The 23,297-nt window shown below is 36.5% G+C and overlaps 1 protein-coding gene across 1 annotated transcript in view; it reads left to right on the top strand.

Annotated features, from left to right (window-relative positions):
- EXOC2 (exocyst complex component 2) overlaps positions 1-23,297 on the top strand; it is a 283,158-nt gene that overhangs the window by 188,779 nt on the left and 71,082 nt on the right. The window contains exon 23 of the mRNA XM_045089602.1: positions 17,655-17,796. Coding sequence (XP_044945537.1) covers positions 17,655-17,796 — 142 coding nt within the window. The remainder of the gene's footprint in view (positions 1-17,654; positions 17,797-23,297) is intronic.

Raw genomic sequence — 23,297 nt, 5'->3', positions numbered from 1 at the left:
TAGAGCTATATGATTAATACACTTCAGTACATAATTTTATTGTAGTACCCATAATTATATAATTCCAAGATTTTTTTTCATATATAAAATGCTATTTTAACCTGTCCCAGTCTTTAAAAAACAAAACATCTAATTTAGAGTTTGTATGGTTGCAAATTTTTGACTGACTTGAGACTTTAGTCATTAAATAAGTTGGGCATTAAATTCTTTTTTTTTAAAGATTTTATTTATTTATTTGACAAAGAGAGATCACAAATAGGCAGAAGCAGGCAGAGAGAGAGGGAGAAGCAGGCTCCCCACTGAGCAGAGAGGCCGATGTGTGGGCCTGAGCCGAAGGCAGAGACTTAACCCACTGAGCCACCCAGGCACCCCTGGGCATTAAATTCTTGATTGATGTTTTATTTTATGCACCTAAATCTCTTTCAAAAATTTTGACACGGTAGGTGGGGAGAGGGCAGCTTCTTTTTTTTTCACATGTCCAGGAAAGATCTTTACATACAACAATCAATTTTAAAGATTTTTGTGTCATCTGAACCTACGTATATACCATATTTTACATATTTGATTATTTTTAGCTTAATTGTATATATTTCTCAAGTTTCATTTGAAATCATCTGAATTCAGTATATGATGTGAATGACTACAGTTTTGAGTCCTCACTGTATTATCTCTTTATACTTTATTTTTCCCATCTCTTCTCCTATATTTTGTTTAGAGGCTGTTTTTATATAATACATTATTTGTAAATAAATGTGTTTTGGAGTTCAGTAGTTTAGAGACAGATGTGTAACTGTCTGCTAAATATTAGTTTTGACCCTTAAATAGGGTCAGTTAAATACTGCCTCAAGTTCTTTGTATGAATGGGAAGGGGAAAAAGAAAGAGAAAGAGGTAATATAGTAGGAAGGACACAAAGACCTTATGATTTATAAAGTAAAATATTGGTTCCCCAATACAGAAAGTAATTCAGAAAAGCTTTCTCAAAGCAAGGAAGAATATAAGAATTCACAGAGAAATGGTTGTTTCAGAGATGGGAGAAAGGCATTAACTCAACATGAGGCAGGAATCCATCAAAATCCTAGAGGAGAACATAGACAGTAACTGCTTCAGCATTTACCACAGCCACTTCTTTCAAGTCATGTCTCCAAAGGCAAAGGAAACAAAAGCGAAAATGAACTTTTGGGACTTCATCAAGATAAGTCTCTTTGGAAAGTTGGGAAGGTGTAGGCAATATGTGAGTAAGACTGTTGGTCATCCATATTGTGTGGAGTCCTAAATCAAAAACCTTGAACCTGAGCAGGTACAATTCAACAACTTAAGTAATTGTCTTTTACCATCCTTGTACTGTTTCTATCATTTGGACTTGTACTTTGTTTCCTCTTCACATTCTATGCTTTTCCTTAGGAGATCTCATTTATTCCCACTGCTTCATTTATCATGGATGCCCATGAGTTCCAAATCTGTATCTTGAGCTTATATTTCATTCCTAGGCTGCAAATCTGTTTCCTGTCAGACGTCTCCACTAGAAGTTGCCACTGGGATATCAGAGCAGCTTACCCAAACCAAAGTCCTATTCCTTCTTCCTCCTCCAAATCAGCTTTGCTTTTTGTGTTTCCTGCCTTAGTCAGTAATCACTGAGTCAGCAAGTCAGGGACTTGGGAATTGTCTTTGACTCATTCCTTAGGAATGGATGGTTCAACCCCTGAACAATCTTCTCTCTCTCCCTCCCTAATTTGTTCTTCCTATCCAAGATCAGCTTTCTTTCATCATCTGATCCTTGTGCTATTGCAGAACCCTCCCTCCAGATGCTTTGCTTATGCTCTAAATTTCACTCTTTAAATATCCATGGAGTTTCAAAAATACAGATCTGATTATATTCTTCCTCCTTCCCACATTTCAGTCTTCTCATTGACTGAAGAATAAAACCTAAACTCCTTAGACTGATAATGTTCATATTGTTTTAACCTAGACCTGTACTTCTTTGTCTTATGCCATTCATCTCCCTTTATACTTACCGATACCCTATCATCTAGCTATTCATCTTTCCTTGAGTATTTCGGATTATTTGTCCGGTCTTTTAGAACTTCAACAAACATTCATTCAACATCAGCTTACCAAGCTCTATTTTAAGAATATTTACCTGTAGCTCGTATTGTTCTATGGGTCTGGAATACCTTTTCCTCAACCTCAACTTGACAAAATCTTGATCATCTACCTATCTCAGATATAGATGTCTCACCCTGTGGAAAGACTTCTCATTCTTTCTCCCAAACTGCAAAATGGATCAAATCCTCTTCTTTATTCCTGTGATACCTTGTTTATATTATAGCACTAGAATAACATCTTAACACATTGTATCATGATTAGTTTAATATTGGTACGCTTCTTTTCTAGATTATAAATTCTTTTCAAATATAAAAATATTAAATATTTTAATCTCTCCAAAGGACTAAATCTTATATAGGTATAAGATAGAAGAACAAAAAATGAACACATGTTCACCTGTTGCCAGGCTGAAGAAATGGAGTATATTCCCAGGACTGTTTGTGCCCTGCACATCTGAATCATCCATTTTCCCTTATGGACAGACACTTCTGCATTTTGTGGTTTATAAACAATACATTATTTAATATTACCTGTTTTTGACTTTTAAAATACCATAAATGGGATTATATGGTATGTATTTTTTTTTCTCTGATTTGCTTTCTCTACTCAATATTGTTTTTGATATATATCCATGTTGCTACATGTAGCTTATGCTAATTTGTAAAACGAATTAAAAAATTGTATTCCTCTTTTCTTCCTATGAGTTTATATAGTATTCGAATGTTTATTCTTTGAATAGTTATAAGAACTCTCTAGCTTTTTCTTTATGAGATGATTTTTAATTATTGGTTCAATTTCTTTAATGGTTAAAGAGCCATTCAAGTTTTGTTTCTTCTTGTTAGTTGTAATAATCTGTATTTTTCTTGGGCTTTCTCCATTTTGCCTAAATTTCTAATTTTATTGGTATAAAGTTGTATTATAATAGTTTCATATTATCTGTTTCAACTGCATCTGAGGTTATTTCTAGACTTAATATTTTCAGTCTTTTTTCTTGATCAGAGTCTTTTCAAGAACCAAATTTTGGCTTTACTCATCTCTCTGTATGTCCTTGTTTCCTGTCACAGTAATTTGAGCACTTAGCTTAATTGTTTTATTTATGTAGATCATTGATTCCAAACCTTTCTGCCTTTTTAATGTAAACATTCAAGGTTATGAATGTCCCTCTAACTCTTTAGCGGTTTCCCACATATTAACATATTTTATTTGTTCTGTTTTGTATTTTCTCATTTTAATTGTGAGTTTTTCGGGGGCACCTGGGTGGCTCAGTGGGTTAAGCTGCTGCCTTCGGCTCAGGTCATGATCTCAGGGTCCTGGGATCGAGTCCCACATTGGGCTCTCTACTCAGCGAGAAGCCTTCTTCCCTCTCTCTCTCTCTGCCTGCCTCTCTGCCTACTTGTGATCTCTCTCCGTCAAATAAATAAATAAAATCTTAAAAAGAAAATTGTGAGTTTTTCTTTGACACACAACTATATAGGAGTGTGATTTTAAATTTCCAAATTGGGGGTGGGTGGGTAGGTAGCAATTAGTTTCCATGTTGGGAATTAGTTTTCTCTTTGTTAGAGATTTTTAACTTAATTATGCTGATGAGGTCAATGAATATCATGTTTTTTACTTTGCTGAGACTTGCTTTTCAGACTGATACATGATGAGTTTCTTAAATATTCTCCCTTGCTTGAAAATATCACATCCTTCAGTTTTAAACACCATTAGATCAAGTTTGTGAATTTTATTGTTCAGTCTTCTATATCCATTCCTTTTATGTGTTTTGGCCTTCAATTTGTCACTTACTGAGAGATATGTAATAAGTCTTTATTTGTCTGCCTTTTAGATATTTTTTGTTTTCTTTGTCTCTACTATTTCATAGTTCCCCTATGATGTGTCTCTTGGTGTATATTGTTGGCCTTTTTTCCCTGACTGATTGATACCCTTATTAGGTCTGGAAAATCTCAGCTATTACCTCTTTAAATATTTATTCTTTTCTATTCACTCTATTCTCTCCTTCAAGACCTCCTATGGGATATATGTTAGACCTCACTCTGTTCATGTCTCTAACATTTTTTGTTCATGTTTTCCCCACCCATCTCTAATTCTTTTAGTGATTCGGAATAATTCATTCAGCTCTCTATTCTCCTTGACTTTTTCTTGATTTGTATCTAATCTTGTTGAAATTTGCTGTCTATTGCCATTTTATTTCAGTTGTTTTTCATTTCCAGAAATTTGGGGTTTTTTTAAATTTTTATTTACTTATTTTTTATTATTATTTTTTTTTTTTTGAGCTGTTAAATCTTTTTTTTTTTTTTAATTTTTTATTTTTTATAAACATATATTTTTATCCCCAGGGGTACAGGTCTGTGAATCACCAGGTTTACACACTTCACAGCACTCACCAAATCACATACCCTCCCCAATGTCCATAATCCCACCCCCTTCTCCCAAACCCCCCCCTCCCCCGGCAACCCTCAGTTTGTTTTGTGAGATTAAGAGTCACTTATGGTTTGTCTCCCTCCCAATCCCATCTTGTTTCATTTATTCTTCTCATACCCACTTAAGCCTCCATGTTGCATCATCACCACTTCCTCATATCAGGGAGATCATATGATAGTTGTCTTTCTCTGCTTGACTTATTTCGCTAAGCATGATACGCTCTAGTTCCATCCATGTTGTTGCAAATGGCAAGATTTCATTTCTTTTGATGGCTGCATAGTATTCCATTGTGTATATATACCACATCTTCTTGATCCATTCATCTGTTGATGGACATCTAGGTTCTTTCCATAGTTTGGCTATTGTGGACATTGCTGCTATAAACATTCGGGTGCATGTGTCCCTTTGGATCACTACATTTGTATCTTTAGGGTAAATACCCAATAGTGCAATTGCTGGGTCATAGGGCAGTTCTATTTTCAACATTTTGAGGAACCTCCATGCTGTTTTCCAGAGTGGCTGCACCAGCTTGCATTCCCACCAACAGTGTAGGAGGGTTCCCCTTTCTCCGCATCCTCGCCAGCATCTGTCATTTCCTGACTTGTTGATTTTAGCCATTCTGACTGGTGTGAGGTGATATCTCATTGTGGTTTTGATTTGTATTTCCCTGATGCCGAGTGATATGGAGCACTTTTTTCATGTGTCTGTTGGCCATCTGGATGTCTTCTTTGCAGAAATGTCTGTTCATGTCTTCTGCCCATTTCTTGATTGGATTATTTGTTCTTTGGGTGTTGAGTTTGCTAAGTTCTTTATAGATTCTGGACACTAGTCCTTTATCTGATATGTCGTTTGCAAATATCTTCTCCCATTCTGTCAGTTGTCTTTTGATTTTGTTAACTGTTTCCTTTGCTGTGCAAAAGCTTTTGATCTTGATGAAATCCCAGTAGTTCATTTTTTCCCTTGCTTCCCTTGCCTTTTGCGTTGTTCCTAGGAAGATGTTGCTGCGGCAGAGGTCGAAGAGGTTGCTGCCCGTGTTCTCCTCAAGGATTTTGATGGATTCCTTTCGTACATTGAGGTCCTTCATCCATTTTGAGTCTATTTTTGTGTGTGGTGTAAGGAAATGGTCCAATTTCATTTTTCTGCATGTGGCTGTCCAATTTTCCCAGCACCATTTATTGAAAAGGCTGTCTTTTTTTCCATTGGACATTCTTTCCTGCTTTGTCGAAGATTAGTTGACCATAGAGTTGAGGGTCTATTTCTGGGCTCTCTATTCTGTTCCATTGATCTATGTGTCTGTTTTTGTGCCAGTACCATGCTGTCTTGATGATGACAGCTTTGTAATAGAGCTTGAAGTCCGGAATTGTGATGCCACCAACGTTGGCTTTCTTTTTCAATATCCCTTTGGCTATTCGAGGTCTTTTCTGGTTCCATATAAATTTTAGAATTATTTGTTCCATTTCTTTGAAAAAGATGGATGGTACTTTGATAGGAATTGCATTAAATGTGTAGATTGCTTTAGGTAGCATAGACATTTTCACAATATTTATTCTTCCAATCCAGGAGCATGGAACATTTTTCCATTTCTTTGTGTCTTCCTCAATTTCTTTCATGAGTACTTTATAGTTTTCTGAGTATAGATTCTGTGTCTCTTTGGTTAGGTTTTTATTCCTAGGTATCTTATGGTTTTGGATGCAATTGTAAATGGGATTGACTCCTTAATATCTCTTTCTTCTGTCTTGCTGTTGGTGTAGAGAAATGCAACGGATTTTCTGTGCATTGATTTTATATCCTGACACTTTACTGAATTCCTGTATAAGTTCTAGCAGTTTTGGAGTGGAGTCTTTTGGGTTTTTCCACATATAGTATCATATCATCTGCAAAGAGTGATAATTTGACTTCTTCTTTGCCGATTTGGATGCCTTTAATTTCCTTTTGTTGTCTGATTGCTGAGGCTAGGACCTCTAGTACGATGTTGAATAGCAGTGGTGATAATGGACATCCCTGCCGTGTTCCTGACCTTAGCGGAAAAGCTTTCAGTTTTTTCTCCATTGAGAATGATATTTGCGGTGGGGTTTTTCATAGATGGCTTTGATGATATTGAGGTATGTGCCCTCTATCCCTACACTTTGAAGAGTTTTGATCAGGAAGGGATGTTGTACTTTGTCAAATGCTTTTTCAGCATCTATTGAGAGTATCATATGGTTCTTGTTCTTTCTTTTATTGATGTGTTGTATCACATTGACTGATTTGCGGATGTTGAACCAACCTTGCAGCCCTGGAATAAATCCCACTTGGTCGTGGTGAATAATCTTTTTAATGTACTGTTGAATCCTATTGGCTAGTATTTTGTTGAGTATTTTCGCATCTGTGTTCATCAAGGATATCGGTCTATAGCTCTCTTTTTTTGTGGGATCCCTTGTCTGGTTTTGGGATCAAGGTGATGCTGGCCTCATAAAATGAGTTTGGAAGTTTTCCTTCCATTTCTATTTTTTGGAACAGTTTCAGGAGAATAGGAATTAGTTCTTCTTTAAATGTTTGGTAGAATTCCCCCGGGAAGCCGTCTGGCCCTGGGCTTTTGTTTGTTTGGAGATTTTTAATGACTGTTTCAATCTCCTTACTGGTTATGGGTCTGTTCAGGCTTTCTATTTCTTCCTGGTTCAGTTGCGGTAGTTTATATGTTTCTAGGAATGCATCCATTTCTTCCAGATTGTCGAATTTATTGCCGTAGAGTTGCTCATAGTATGTTCTTATAATAGTTTGTATTTCTTTGGTGTTAGTTGTGATCTCTCCTCTTTCATTCATGATTTTATTTATTTGGGTCCTTTCTCTTTTCTTTTTGATAAGTCGGGCCAGGGGTTTATCAATTTTATTAATTCTTTCAAAGAACCAGCTCCTACTTTCGTTGATTTGCTCTATTGTTTTTTTGGTTTCTATTTCATTGATTTCTGCTCTGATCTTTATGATTTCTCTTCTCCTGCTGGGCTTAGGGTTTCTTTCTTGTTCTTTCTCCAGCTCCTTTAGGTGTAGGGTTAGGTTGTGTACCTGAGACCTTTCTTGTTTCTTGAGAAAGGCTTGTACCGCTATATATTTCCTCTCAGGACTGCCTTTGTTGTGTCCCACAGATTTTGAACCGTTGTATTTTTCATTATCATTTGTTTCCATGATTTTTTTCAATTCTTCTTTAATTTCCCGGTTGACCCATTCATTCTTTAGAAGGATACTGTTTAGTCTCCATGTATTTGGGTTCTTTTCAAACTTCCTTTTGTGGTTGAGTTCTAGCTTTAGAGCATTGTGGTCTGAAAATATGCAGGGAATGATCCCAATCTTTTGATACCGGTTGAGTCCTGATTTAGGACCGAGGATGTGATCTATTCTGGAGAATGTTCCATGTGCACTAGAGAAGAATGTGTATTCTGTTGCTTTGGGATGAAATATTCTGAATATATCTGTGATGTCCATCTGGTCCAGTGTGTCGTTTAAGGCCTTTATTTCCTTGCTGATCTTTTGCTTGGATGACCTGTCCATTTCAGTGAGGGGAGTGTTAAAGTCCCCTACTATTATTGTATTATGGTTGATGTGTTTCTTTGATTTTGTTATTAATTGGTTTATATAGTTGGCTGCTCCCACATTGGGGGCATAGATATTTAAAATTGTTAAATCTTCTTGTTGGACTGACCCTTTGAGTATGATATAGTGTCCTTCCTCATCTCTTATTATAGTCTTTGGCTTAAAATCTAATTGATCTGATATAAGGATTGCCACTCCTGCTTTCTTCTGATGTCCATTAGCATGGTAAATTCTTTTCCACCCCCTCACTTTAAATCTGGAGGTGTCTTCGGGCTTAAAATGTGTTTCTTGGAGGCAACATATAGATGGGTTTTGTTTTTTTATCCATTCTGATACCCTGTGTCTTTTGACAGGGGCATTTAGCCCATTCACATTCAGGGTAACTATTGAGAGATATGAATTTAGTGCCATTGTATTGCCTGTAAGGTGACTGTTACTGTATATGGTCTCTGTTCCTTTCTGATCTACCACTTGTAGGCTCTCTCTTTGCTTAGAGGACCCCTTTCAATATTTCCTGTAGAGCTGGTTTGGTATTTGCAAATTCTTTCAGTTGTTGTTTGTCCTGGAAGCTTTTAATCTCTCCTTCTATTTTCAATGATAGCCTAGCTGGATATAGTATTCTTGGCTGCATGTTTTTTTCCTCGTTTAGTGCTCTGAAAATATCATGCCCGCTCTTTCTGGCCTGCCAGGTCTCTGTGGATAAGTCAGCTGCCAATCTAATATTTTTACCATTGTATGTTACAGACTTCTTTTCCCGGGCTGCTTTCAGGATTTTCTCTTTGTCATTGAGACTTGTAAATTTTACTATTAGGTGACGGGGTGTGGGCCTATTCTTATTGATTTTGAGGGGCATTCTCTGAACCTCCTGAATTTTGATGCTCGTTCCCTTTGCCATATTGGGGAAATTCTCCCCAATAATTCTCTCCAGTATACCTTCTGCTCCCCTCTCACTTTCTTCTTCTTCTGGAATCCCAATTATTCTAATGTTGTTTCGTCTTATGGTGTCACTTATCTCTCGAATTCTCCCCTCGTGGTCCAGTAGCTGTTTGTCCCTCTTTTGCTCAGCTTCTTTATTCTCTGTCATTTGGTCTTCTATATCACTAATTCTTTCTTCTGCCTCATTTATCCTAGCAGTTAGAGCTTCCATTTTTGATTGCACCTCATTAATAGCTTTTTTGATTTCACCTTGGTTAGATTTTAGTTCTTTTATTTCTCCAGAAAGGGCTTTTATATCTCTCGAGAGGGTTTCTCTAATATCTTCCATGCCTTTTTCGAGCCCGGCTAGAACCTTGAGAATTGTCATTCTGAACTCTAGATCTGACATATTACCGATGTCTGTATTGATTAGGTCCCTAGCCTTCGGTACTGCCTCTTGTTCTTTTTTTTGTGTTGAATTTTTACGTCTTGTCATTTTGTCCAGATAAGAGTAAATGAAGGGGGAAGTAAAATACTAAAAGGGTGGCAACAACCCCAGGAAAATATGCTTTAACCAAATTAGAAGAGATCCAAAATCGTGAGTGGGGAGAAAGGGGATAAAAAGAGGTTCAAAAAGGAAGAAAGAAAAAAAAAAACAAAAAGAAAAGAAAAAGAAAAAAAAAAAAGAAAAGAAAAGAATTTTTAAAAAAAGAAAACACCTAAGAAAAATGTAAAAATATATATATATATATATTAGATAAACTAGTAAAAAATCGTTAAAAAAGAAAAAGGTAACAGTTAAAAAAAAAATTTTACCCGAAGGCGAGAAAAAAAAAAAAAAATGAAAAAGAAAAAATTAAATTAACTGCAAGACTAAAAAAGATCACAGGAAAAAAGCCATGAGTTCCGTGCTTGGCTTTCTCCTCCTCTGGAATTCTGCTGCTCTCCTTGGTATTGAAACCGCACTCCTTGGTAGGTGAACTTGGTCTCGGCTGGATTTCTTGTTGATCTTCTGGGGGAGGGGCCTGTTGTAGTGATTCTCAAGTGTCTTTGCCCCAGGCGGAATTACACCGCCCTTCCCCGGGGCCGGGGTGAGTAATCCGCTCGGGTTTGCTTTCAGGAGCTTTTGTTCCCTGAGCGCTTTCCGTAGAGTTCCGGAGGACGGGAATACAAATGGCGGCCTCCTGGTCTCCGGCCCGGAGGAGCCGAGAGCCCAGGGCCCCACTCCTCAGTGCGCCCTCAGAGAACAGCGCCCAGTTACTCCCGTCTGCCTGACCTCCGGCCGCGCTCCGAGCTCACCGAGCCTGCGACCGGTTCAAGGTAACACGGAGCTGCGAGCTTACTGTCAGCTCTGCCTCTGTAGCCGGCTTTCCCGTTCCAATACCCGCAAGCTCTGCGACACTCAGACACCCCCGATCCTTCTGTGACCCTGCGGGACCTGAGGCCACGCTGACCCCGCGTGGGCTTCGCCCCTGTTTAGCCTCTGGAGCGATGTCCCTCAGCGGAACAGACTTTTAAAAGTCCTGATTTTGTGCGCGGTTGCTCCGCCGCTTGCCGGGAGCCGGCCCCTCCCCCCGGGGTCTATCTTCCCGTCGCTTTGGATTCACTTCTCCGCCGGTCCTACCTTTCAGAAAGTGGTTGTTTTTCTGTTTCCAGAATTGCTGTTCTTCTTCTCTTCGATCTGCCGATGGATTTTCAGGTGTTTGCAATCTTTAGATAAGCTATCTAGCTGATCTCCGGCTAGCTGAAGCAGTCTCAGCTTGCTACTTCTCCGCCATCTTGACTCCTCCCCCTTATTATTTTTTTTAATTTATTTTCAGCATAACAGGATTCATTGTTTTTGCACCACACCCAGTGCTCCATGCAATCCATGCCCTCTCCAATACCCACCACCTGGTTCCCCCAACCTCCCACCCCTTCAAAACCCTCAGATTGTTTTTCAGAGTCCATAGTCTCTCATGGTTCACCTCCTCTTCCAATTTCCCCCAACTCCCTTCTCCTCTCTAACTCCCCTTGTCCTCCATGCTATTTGTTATGCTCCACAAATAAGTGAAACCATATGATAATTGACTCTCTCTGCTTGACTGATTTCACTCAGCATAATCTCTTCCAGTCCCGTCCATGTTGCTACAAAAGTTGGGTATTGTTTTTTTTTTTTTTTTTAAGATTTTATTTATTTATTTGACAGACAGAGATCACAAGTAGGCAGAGAGGCAGGCAGAGAGAAAGAGAGGGAGAAGCAGGCTCCCTGCTGAGCAGAGAGCCTAATGTGGGGCAGGATCCCTGGACCCTGAGATCATGACCTGAGCCGAAGGCAGAGGTTTTAACCCCCTGAGCCACCCAGGCGCCCCCAGAAAACTTGGTTTTTGTCACTAAGTAAAGGAAAATGATTAACTTGCTCTGGAATGGTATAATTTCAAACATCAGTATAGGAGGTGGTGGCAGTGGCAAGGAAAGTGGCAGGCAGAGGGAGAAAGTTATTTCCCATGCTCCTTGGATTGTTTTTTGTAGGTGGCCAAATCGCATACAATCTATAGTCAAACAAAAGACTCACTATTAAGAAGACGATTGGAGCAGTTATGAGAAGCCTCAATAGTTGGATGTGAGACAGTTAACTTGATTATAAAAAATTCACGAAAAACAAAAGATTGAGGAATAATAAAGATTAGTGACAAGTCACCAGGTTAGAATCACAGTGGAAGGTGAGGGAAGTAAGGAATAATGGCTCTCACTAAGTGCTAGAGACATTGTCTTTCTGTTTCAGGGTGACAGTATATCCTGTTTTTTCCTGTTTTTGTTTTCTTTTATTAGTGCCACCTCTACTAGGGGCTAAGAGTTTATTTTTAAAAGTTAATTATTTACTTGGCATTTATTTTGTCCACATTTGACAAGTTGTGTTTTAGTAACACAAAGTAATGTCAATTTGCCATTTGTCTGACCACTCATTTGTAAAAAATTTTTAAAGTATATTAATTTAACTGAATCTAGTCATTCATATTCACTTGGATAGGTGATGTTCTTATTGTAATTTGATTATTTTGTTTCTATAGAGATTACTTAGTTCACTGTATTCTTTCTGTCATCTCTGAACTGAAATTAACTTTTTTAAAATTATTTTTTCTTTTTCAGAAACATACTTTTTAAGAAGGATTTTTAACAAAAAGCTTTAAAAATAGTAAATTAGAAAATTTAAATTTAGAACATTAATTAATGATCATTTTTTTAACTATTTTGAATGAGTTGAAGACAACTATATAGAAATTGTGGAAATAAGACATCTATGTAGGTGTGTGTTTTTCGGCACGTGTCTGGCATGTGCACTTACTGCTGTACAGGTCAGGCTGTATGTTGTCAGGATATCTTTTGATATGTGTATTGCTGCCTAAGATGATATAATGGCAGATTATTACCAACATTATTTTCCCCTGCATCTGAAATGCTACCTCCTAATGTATTCTGTATTTCTGTAAGTTATTACCAACAACTTGAAGTACTTTAAAAGGTGCTCCTCAATTCTCAAATGTAAGAATTTAGTGAGTACATCTGTTTCTAAATTGGCACCTCTTTTTTTTTTTTTTAAAGAAAGCCTTTCCCAGTACCCTTAAAGGTACCCCATAAGCACTCCCTCTCTCCCTTAACAGCTTTGTTCTTTGAACGTTTTATAAATGTTTTCTTGCCTTTCTTTCCTATTAGACTGTGATTTCCTTTAAGGTCTTTTTTTTCTTTTCATTTAACTTTCATACATCACTATTAGATAGTGCTTTAATGATGAACAGACGTTATCCTTGGGTAGTAGGGGTCAAGTAAATTTAGCTAACATCTGTATTTATTAGCTATCATGAACAGGGTTCTAGTGAAAATTGGGCATGTTGAAATAAATAATAATAGCATAATAATGATAGCTGAGAGAATTTGTGATGTACTTTAAATGTACTGTATTTAAGTCTCATAAATTATCTTTTTGAATTCCTACACAAAATTTATGAGGTACTGTTGACCTTAATTCTGCTTTGTCAGACATTAATAACTGCTACTCCCCTTTCTCTTTCACTTGCCTAGTATCTATCTGCCCATTTACTTATTTTCAGCCATTTTTTAAAAAAATAGAGTATGAATTATATACAGTAAAACATTAATCTTCAGTGTACAAATAAGTGACTTTTAATGCATATATACATCCCAGTATCCAACACCTAAAGCAAGATATATTTCCCTCATTCCCCCTTCCAAGTCAATAGGCACCCTTCTGTCAGCATGCATTAGTTTTGTCTGTTCTTTAACTTTGTGTTAAAAGGAACTGTACAGTTAATAATCTTTTGTGTCTAGCTGCTTTTGCTCCAGCTTAATTTTTGAGATTCATCCAAATTGTTGTGTCTGTAAGTAATTTATTTTCTTTTATAGCTGAATTTGGATAACTCAAATTTGTTTAATCATCTCACTGTAACAGGTGTTGAATTGTTTCCAGTTTAAGGGTTTTGTTTTGTTTTGTTGTTTTAAGATTTTATTTATTTAACAGAGAAAGAGAGCACAAGCAGGGAAAGTACCTGGCAGAGGGAGAGGCAGAAGCAGTCTCCCTGCTGAGCAGGGAACTTAGTACTCTTTTGAGATCATGACCTGAGCCAAAGGCACATGCTCATCCCTCTGAGCCACCCAGGTGCCCCACTTTAAGGTTTTTATGAATAAACTTCTTGTGAACGTTGCCGTGGAAGTCTTTTATGGACATTTGTACTCTCTCATCTTGTAATTGCTGTCATGGAATAAGTTAATTAGGAATTCTAAATTGTTTTTCAGAGTGGGTATCTGATTTTAGTTCTCATTGTATAGCAATGTATGAGTATTCCATTTGCTCCATGTTGTCCTTACGAACACTTAATATATCATTCTTTTTTATTTCAGTCAATTCTGTTGCTTTCATTGGCTTTCTCTGATTAAATGATGTTAAGCCCTTTTTCTTACATATTACTCATATTCAGATATTTTCTGTTTGGAAGTGCCTTTTCAATTCATTTCTCTATGGTTTTTTTCTCATAATATAATACTTTATGCATTTTTATGACACATAAAATATTTTTTAAATTTATTTTCAGTGTTCCAGAATTCATTGTTTATGCACCACACTCAGTGCTCCATGTAATACGTGCTCTCCATAATACCCACCACCAGGCTCACCCAACTCCCTATCTTCCTCCCCTCCAAAACCCTGCTTGTTTCTAAGAGTCCACAGTCTCTCATGGTTTGTCTGTCCTCCAATATCCCCCAACTCACTTCTTCTCTCCATCTCCCCATGTCTTCCATGTTATTCCTTATGCTCCACAAATAAGTGAAACCATATGATAATTTACTGTCTCTACTTCACTTATTTCACTCAGCATAATCTCTTCCAATCCCGTCCATGTTGCTACAAAAGTTGGGTATTCATCCTTTCTAATGGAGGCATAATACTCCATTGTATATATGGACCATATCTTCTTTATCCATTCATCCATTGAAGGGTATCTTGGCTCTTTCCAAAGTTCGGCAACTGTGGCCATTGCTGCTATGAACATTGGGGTACAGATGGCCCTTCTTTTCACTACATTTGTATCTTTGGGGTAAATACCCAGGAGTGCAATTGCAGGGTCATAGGGAAACTCTATTTTTAATTTCTTAAGGAATCTCCACACTGTTTTTCCAAAGTGGCTGCACCAACTTGCATTCCCACCAACAGTGTATGAGGGATCCCTTTCTCCACACAACTTCTCCAACACATGTTGTTTCCTGTTTTGTTAATTTTGGCCATTCTAACTGGTGTAAGGTGGTATCTCAATGTGGTTTTGATTTGAATCTCCCTGATGGCTAATGATGATGAACATTTTTTCATGTGTCTGTTAGCCATTTGTATGTCTTCTTTGGAGAAGTGTCTGTTCATGTTTTGCCCATTTCTTGATGTGATTATTCTTTTGTGTGTGTTGAATTTGAAGAGTTCTTTATAGATCTGTGATATCAGCCCATTGTCTGTACTGTCATTTGCAAATATCTTCTCCCATTCCGTGGGTTGCCTCTTTGTTTTTGTTGACTGTTAACTTCGCTGTGCAGAAGCTTTTGATCTTGATGAAGTCCCAAAAGTTCATTTTTGCTTTTGTTTCCTTTGCCTTTGGAGACATATCTTGAAAGAAGTTGCTATGGCCGATGTCAAAGAGGTTACTGCCTATGTGTTTCTTTAGGATTTTGAGAGATTCGTGCCTCACATTGAGGTCTTTTATCCATTTCGAGTTTTATCTTTGTGTATGGTGTAAGAGAATGGTCGAGTTACATTCTTCTACACATAGCTGTCCAATCTTCCCAGCACCATTTATTGCAAAGGCCCGTCTTTTCCACTGTATATTTTTTCATGCTTTGTCAAAGATTAGTTGACCATAGAGTTGAGGGTCCATATCTGGGCTCTCTACTCTGTCCCATCGAGTCTATTTTTGTGCCAGTACCTTGCTGTCTTGATGATCACAGCTTTGTAGTAAAGCTTGAAATCAGGAAACGTGATGCCCCCAGTTTTGTTTTTCCCCCAGTTTTGTTTTTCTTTTTCAACATTTCCTTAGCAATTCGGGAACTCTTCTGGTTCCATACAAATTTTTGTTCCAGCTTCTTGAAAAAGCCAGTGGAATTTTGATCAGAATGGCATTGAAATTATAGATTACTCTAGGCAGCATAGACACTTTAACAATGTTTATTCTTCTAATTCATGAACATGGAATGCTCTTCCAACTTTTTGTGTCTTCTTCAATTTCTTTCATGAGTGCTCAGTAGTTCTTGAGTATAGATCCTTATAGATTCTTGAGGTAGATCCTTTACCTCTTTGATTAGGTTTATTCCCAGGTATCCTATGGGTCTTGGTGCTGTAGTAAATGGAATCGATTCTCTAATTTCCCTTTATGTCTTTTCATTGTTAATGTATAAAAAAAAACCAGCTGATTTCTGTGCATTGATTTTGTATTCTGTCACATTACTGAATTACTGTGTGAGTTCTAGTAGTTTGGGGGTGGAGTCTTTTGGTTTTCCATATAAAGTATCATGTCATCTGTGAAGAGAGTTTGACCTCTCCTTTGCCAATTTGAATACCTTTTATTTCTTTCTGTTGTCTGATTGTTGTTCTTAGGACTTCTAGTACTATGTTGAACAAGAGAGGCAAGAGTGGGCATCCTTGTCATGTTCCTGATCTCAAAGGAAGGCTGTCAGCTTTTCCCCATTGAGGATGATATTTGCTGTGGGTTTTTCATAGATAGATTTTATGAAGTTGAGGAGTGTTCCCTCTATTCCTATACTTTGAAGGGTTTTAATCAGGAACAGATGCTGTATCTTATCAAATGCTTTTTCTGCATGTATTGAGAAGACCATGTGGTTCTTCTCTATTCTCTTATTTATTCTAGCACATTGATTGATTTGCGAATGTTGAACCACTCCTGCATCCCATGGATAAATCCCACCTGGTCATCGTGGATAATCTTTTTAATGTACTGTTGGATCCAGTTAACTAGGATCTTGTTGAGAATCTTGGCATTCGTATTCATCAGGGATAATGGGCTGAAATTCTCTTTTCTTTTGGTGGAGTCTTTGCCTGGTTTGGGGATCAAGTTAATGCTGGCTTCATAAAAAGAGTCTGGAAGTTTTTCTTTTGCTCTGTTTTTTGAAACAGCTTCAGGAGAATAGGTATTATTTTTTCTTTGAATGTTTGGTAGAATTCCCCCAGAGAATCCATCAGGTCCTGGGCTCTTTTTTTACTCTGTGCTTTGAAGTACTTATTGTACTTAACTTCAATCTCCATAGTGACCACTGGTTCCTCCAGTTAAACTACTCATTGGTTAGCTTTGAAAGTCGTATGTAAGGGTGCCCAGGTGGCTCAGTGGGTTAAGCCTCTGCCTAAAACTCCGGTCACAATCCCAGGTGCTGGGATAGAGCTGGACATCGGGCTCTCTGCTCAGCAGGGAGCCTGCTTCGTCCTCTCTCTCTCTCTCTCTCTCTCTCTCTCTGCCTCCTTCTCTGCCTACTTGTGATCTCTGTCTGTCAAATAAATAAATAAAATCTTAAAAAAAAAAAAGAAAGTAAGTCATGTGTGTTCTCCCTAAGTCTTGTTTTATATCGTACATTAGTCTCCTTAAAGGTTTTCATTATTTTTCTAAGTCAAGTTGTTGCTTGTCTTTTCTACAGCTGAATTTCACTGCATGACAAATATTCCTTTTTACAGATACTACACTATATGACATAGAAGCAGACACATCACCAGTAGTCCACTGCAGAGGGCCCTGAGCCCATAGACTCTTTATTCCCAAATTTACGACTCTGCCCACCTACTCTAACTCTTGGCCTCTTGAGTCCCAGTGAGATCAGGAAGGTACCTCATCTTGTTCTACTTTCACTACCAACAGGAACTCACAGTTCATGTGGGCTGAACTTTCTGTGTATAGTCCATGTATGAAGATTAATTCATATTAAATAACCTGTGTTAAGAGGGTGGTCTTTGTTATTGAAAAATAAATAAAATAGAAATCATGTTTTTTTTCTGTAGGAAAATTCATAAGTATATTTAAAATATGCTGAAGTATTTATATTATTTTACTTTTCCCTCATGCTCAGATTAAAAAAGTCATAGTTATTCTTTATTATGTGTTTATAGGTTAGCATGGCTTCATTGAAAGAATTAGACCAAAGACTCTTTGAAAATTACATTGAGTTGAAAGCAGATCCTATTGTTGGCTCATTGGAACCTGGAATTTATGCAGGCTATTTTGATTGGAAAGACTGCCTGCCTCCAACAGGTAAATGGTTTTAAGTAACTGTCCAGCACATCTAGAGTTATAAATATGAATTTTATCAATCAGTGTATTCTTAAAATGCTTTTATTTTTATTCATATTTTCCCCATTAGTTTGATTTTAACTTTTTACTAGCTTAAACCCATTTTTGATAGTTTGGAATATAGTGTGCTTTTTATTATTCATACCTCAGGCTTAAAATTACTCTTAAATGCCAGAAAATAATTAATTATACCATATAATATTCAATCATTTTAGTAATACATATTTGCTTCCCAGGATGTGTCCCTATTACGTAGATAGAATAGACTGTGAGTGACAGTTTTGTACAATGACTTTGTGACTATCATCAAAAAATTTATGTAAGAAATTTGGTCATTTCTTTATAAGACCTAATTATTAATGCTGACAAGGTGAAGGAAAGAAGAAAAATACGTAGGAGTATGATTATTACAGTAATTTAGCAAAGAAAATTGAACCACAGAAGGATGACTGACACAGTTCCAGTATTATCTCGTGACATCAAATGAAAGTCACTTAAATCACTTCATAATATATATTTTAAAAATAAGTATTGCTTGCTGAATCAAACTTTTTGATGCGTCAGGTAGTTATTCCTTTGTATGAAATAGAGTGAAATACATAGAACCAAGCTCCCTAATAACATTTTTATCTAAAAGTGGTCTTATATAGAAATGGTGTGTTTATGTAAGACAGATTCTTTTTGGATATATATATGTAGATGTACTAGTGAATTGTTAAGAAGTTTGAGTTAATCATCATTCTTTTACCTAATTGCTTTAAACACCTTTTGAAATTATGTAATGCTTTTATTAGGTGGTGATAAAATTGTTTAATCGTTAAACACCTTTGGGTTTTTATTGTGTAGTGTTCACTTTAAGTGGTAACAATATAGTAACGCCATGAGTCAAAACTAAAAACAAGAATCATGAAATTAAGGATATTGTATGTGACCACAGGTATTTTATTTTCTGAAATCACAGCCATTATAGTCACCCGAGGCTTTCTACCCACGTGTCCATAATTAATCTTTTTTCCTTAAATTCTGTTACTTCTCTATATACGTACTTTACTGTGTCCAAACTGGGTTATAGTTCATATCCCAAATATATCCTTTGAACGTTTAAATCAGATCCTATTAGTATCTTTAAATCCTTGCAATATCTTCCCATTAAACTTACAGTAAAATGTGCAATGCAGTACATGGCAGGCCCTAGCCTGGTGCCCTGGCGCTTTGCCCACCACTCACAAATGTACACCAAGGCCTCTCTCCAGCTACATTTTAGCACAGTGAGCCTTTTTGTTGCCCAAACTTTCCATTTCCTTCCACCTTACCTCTTCAAACCTTTTTTTTCTCCTTTTCTTAGGTGGTAGTTCTTCTTATCTTATAGGATTGACTCCCTTTTGTCATTAGGTCTTAAACTTAAATGTCACCATACCAGCCACCAGCCTGGAGAAATGATATGGACAATGGACAGTTGTCATGGTGTTTTAAATTTAACCTGTAAAAAGTATTCATTTTATATGTAAAATAATTATTTACAAGGGAAAATGCTATACATCTGGTTCTAGCACTGGCCTTTATACTGGTTGAACTTATTAAAGCTAAATCCATGAGGTCATAGTTTTGTGGGTTCATTACCATTTTAAGTGATTAAACATGACTTTTAACAATAAATTATCATCCTCAAGATCATCAGTCAACAGCATCTGGAACTTTTGATCTACAGTCCCTTTTTCAAAACTCTTGAGCCCAGATGACTTTTGGAATTGCAGTATTTTGGATTTTGGAAAGATACAACGCATGTGCCGTATATTATGTTACATTTCTAGCAAGGATTTCTGCAGGGAAACATGAATACTTAGACTAGGAGTGATACTCAGTATCCTTAATCAGGTCAGGTGAGAAATTGCCGCCAGAAGAGTTCATCAGAAATTTGTAAATTCATGAACAGAAAATTTTGCCTTTTACATTCTGTGTCTTCAATATCTAAACTACTTGATATATAATGCCTGCTCAGTAAATATTTGTTTAGTAACTGCAACAACGACCCCTTTATAGCTTCCACTGATGCCTCTGCTCGTGTCTTCAGTGCCCAGTCATCACTTCCCTGACTGGCCTGTGCATGCTTCAGGGTCCATCTCTGAAAGGAGTGGTTTTTCTGGCAAGTCTTCCTCACATCAGCCCTAACAGGATTGTTTGTTTTGTTTTGTTTTTCTGAATTACACCTTTAACCTCTCTTATAATTCTCAGGTACATATACATTATATATGTATGTCATATATATGTGTGTATATTATATGTATATATAAATGTAAAATATAAAATGTAAAAATATGTATATTATATATGCGTACCAAGTATGTATATTATATATACACATATGTATATATGATATACATGTTAATACATATATAATATACACATTATATGTATATGTGCATGCATATAATATACATATTTAGTACATATATAATATACATGTTTTTTGTAACCTGTCACCTGTTTTTTTATTGCCCCAATTTGGGAGAATTTTTAAAAATGTGTAACGATTTCTTTTCACATTCATAGACTTCAAATTATGTAAGTATTTTTATAGAGCAGTGACTGAAAGTTTCGGAATTCCAAGAGATAGATATAAAAAGGGTTTTCAATAAAATCTCTTTATTTTCTACTAAAGGTATTAATGCACAATACTTAGATTTTGCCCCTACTGTTCTTAGCCCACCGCTGGTGAGCTAAATGTCATTGCCCTGTCCTTTCTCCCCAGTCTTAGATGAACTAGACTAAAAGAGCTCTTTGGACCAGCCTGATTTCTGCTTCTCTCTTGGTTGGCCTGCCACCACCTTCTGTCTAAGATGGCTGAGAGGAATGGTATCCAGTGACCACTTTTCCTTTCTTGGGGTACTTCCGTGTGTGTGTGTGTGTGTGTGTGTGTGTGTGTGTAAATTATCTCATGGGAAAACAAAAGTCTCACTTTTGCTGTAGCAAACTTTTGTGGAAGTAGTTTAGCAATCCCAGATATTCAGAAATAAAGGAGTTGTTATGTGGCAGGCCATGCATGTGCAAACACATACACACACATATACACATGCACACATTCATGTACATCGCAGTTTTAAGCATCTTGCTGACAGATGGTTTCAGTTATTTGTGTCCTCATAACATCTGACTCAGTGCCTTGAATATAATTATCACTTACTACTTGTGGTTCTAATTTTCTAGATTTCAACCATCTTAAGATAACTAAATTATTTATAACCTCTTGAGAATCTGGGGGTAAGGCTAGGACATTGAGCACTAAACTGGCAGTGTGGTTGCCCTAACTATAAATCACAATCCCCACAAAAACTCCCCATCACTCTTCTCTTTGCAACCCAGCTTTTAAAAAGTTGTCTTCCTTGAAGATTCCTTGCTAGTGCTATCTCTGTTACTGTGTCACTTGATGTCTCACCCTGAGAAGTCTACTTTCACCGGCCCCCGCCATTGAGACTATTCTCACTGAAGCCACTTCTGATGTTATACATTTGACCCTTGAACAACATGGGTTTGAACTGTGCATTCCATATGTCATTACTTCAGAGGCTGTGATTGCTGGTCATTGTTACTCCCTGGTGGATCCTAGAACATGGCCTCAGTGAGGAGTTCTGAGAGAGCAAGGAGTATGGGAATGGCAGTGCCAGGCTATTAGGAGTTTTTTATTCCAATTTCATCTAATTAGGTGATTCAGTGATTCAGAGTGTCCAGGTCCTCTCTTTGTAGTATTTATTTAAGGTACTCAAAGTTTCTTCTCTATTATCTTCATATTTTCTCAGTCATGAAATTGAACTAGTGTAAGTCATTGATGTGAGTAATAAAGGTTTGTGTCCTCTGGATAATTTTTTAACAGAAAATTAATATTCTACTGGCCACATGACATTAGTGATAAGGCTTTTTATCTTTTATTATTATTTTTTTAAAGATAAACATTCTTTCAAGAACAGAGGGCACATGGCACTGCACTGTCAGCAATTGACTTACTCCTTCTCAGATTCCAAAAACACTTAGAAATTGTCGGTGTTCGTTTCACTTTTATGAACTGTTTTTAGTTCTGTTCTTTGTGTAGTTTTGTCTTCATGATCACTAACTGAACCTTAGTCTTGCATAGTCATATAGTGATTGTGAGTTGTTTAAAATTGACTTAAGTTGAGACCTCATGTAAAGTGAGCGACCAAAATAGTTTGACTATTAATCTTCCAAAATAATTTCAATTAACAACTTTAGTATTATCTTTCGAGTTTTCATCTTGAAAAACTGAATTTTGCAAATCATATAGATAACTGATTACTTATTACTGTAGTTAGCAATAAATTTAGTTTCCGATACTGTATGTAGTAATTTAAAAAAAAATCCAGTTGATTAATTTCATGATTCAAGAGGAGATATCCGTTAGAGCCATAGCTATGCTTTTTCAACCTGACAGTTGGATATTTAAATTGCTGTCACCTCTTTATTTGTGTATATGTCAGGAAAGGTTATTCTGGTTAGTTCTGAGTCACCTAACTGATTGTTTAATTTTTCTACTATCCATAGTTATTAAGAGCTCTGAGTATTTGCATTTGATAAATTTTAGCTAAATTAAGAATATTATTATTCCCCATTTGCAAAAATACACATGAAATTTCACATCTTCAAAATAGATTAAATTTTAAAAAATGTTTCTTTAAATTTTTACTTAAACTTGATTTTAGCATTTTTCTATCTAAAAAGGATACAAATTTATATATATTCCTTATACATATTTAACAAATGAATTTAAACATTTTATATACATAAAGTAATTGACTGATTTTTAATTATTAATTTTTTATTGACATATAGTTGTCATACAATATTAGTTTCAGGTATACAACATAGTTACTCAGCAATTCTATACATTATGCTCACAAAGTAAATTTAGTTACCATCTGCCACCAAAGTTAATAAAATATTATTGACTGTATTCCTTGTCCTGAACTTTTCATCACTATGATGTACTTATTTTATAACTGGAAGTTTGTTCCTCTTAATCCCCTTCATCTGTTTTTGCCACCTCCCCTTTGATAACCACCAGTTTGTTCTGTGTATCTATGAGTCTTCTTCTGTTTTTGTTTGTTTTGTTTCTTAGATTCCATATGTAAATGAAATAATATATTTGCTTTTTCTATCTGATCTATTTCACTTAGCATAATACCCTCTAAGTTTGTCCATGTTGTTGCAAATGGCAAGATCTTTTTCTTTCTGTGTCTGAGTAATAATTCCATGGATATATGTGCTGTATCTTCTTTATCCATTCATATTTTTATGGACACTTGGGATGTTTCCATACCTTGGCTATTGTAAATAATGCTGCAGTAAACATAGAGGTGCATATATTTTTCCATGTTTTTGTGTTTCATGTTCAGTGTTTTTGTTTTCTCTTCAGGTGAATACCCAGAAATGGAATTACTGGGTCATATGGTATT

The sequence above is a fragment of the Mustela putorius genome, unplaced genomic scaffold (genome assembly GCF_011764305.1).
Source record: "Mustela putorius furo isolate JIRA1106 unplaced genomic scaffold, ASM1176430v1.1 tig00000117_pilon_pilon_pilon, whole genome shotgun sequence".
In the NCBI taxonomy this organism is placed as follows: domain Eukaryota; kingdom Metazoa; phylum Chordata; class Mammalia; order Carnivora; family Mustelidae; genus Mustela; species Mustela putorius.
Note: the sequence above shows the minus strand (reverse complement) of the source record. Positions and strands in the feature narration are given on the sequence as shown.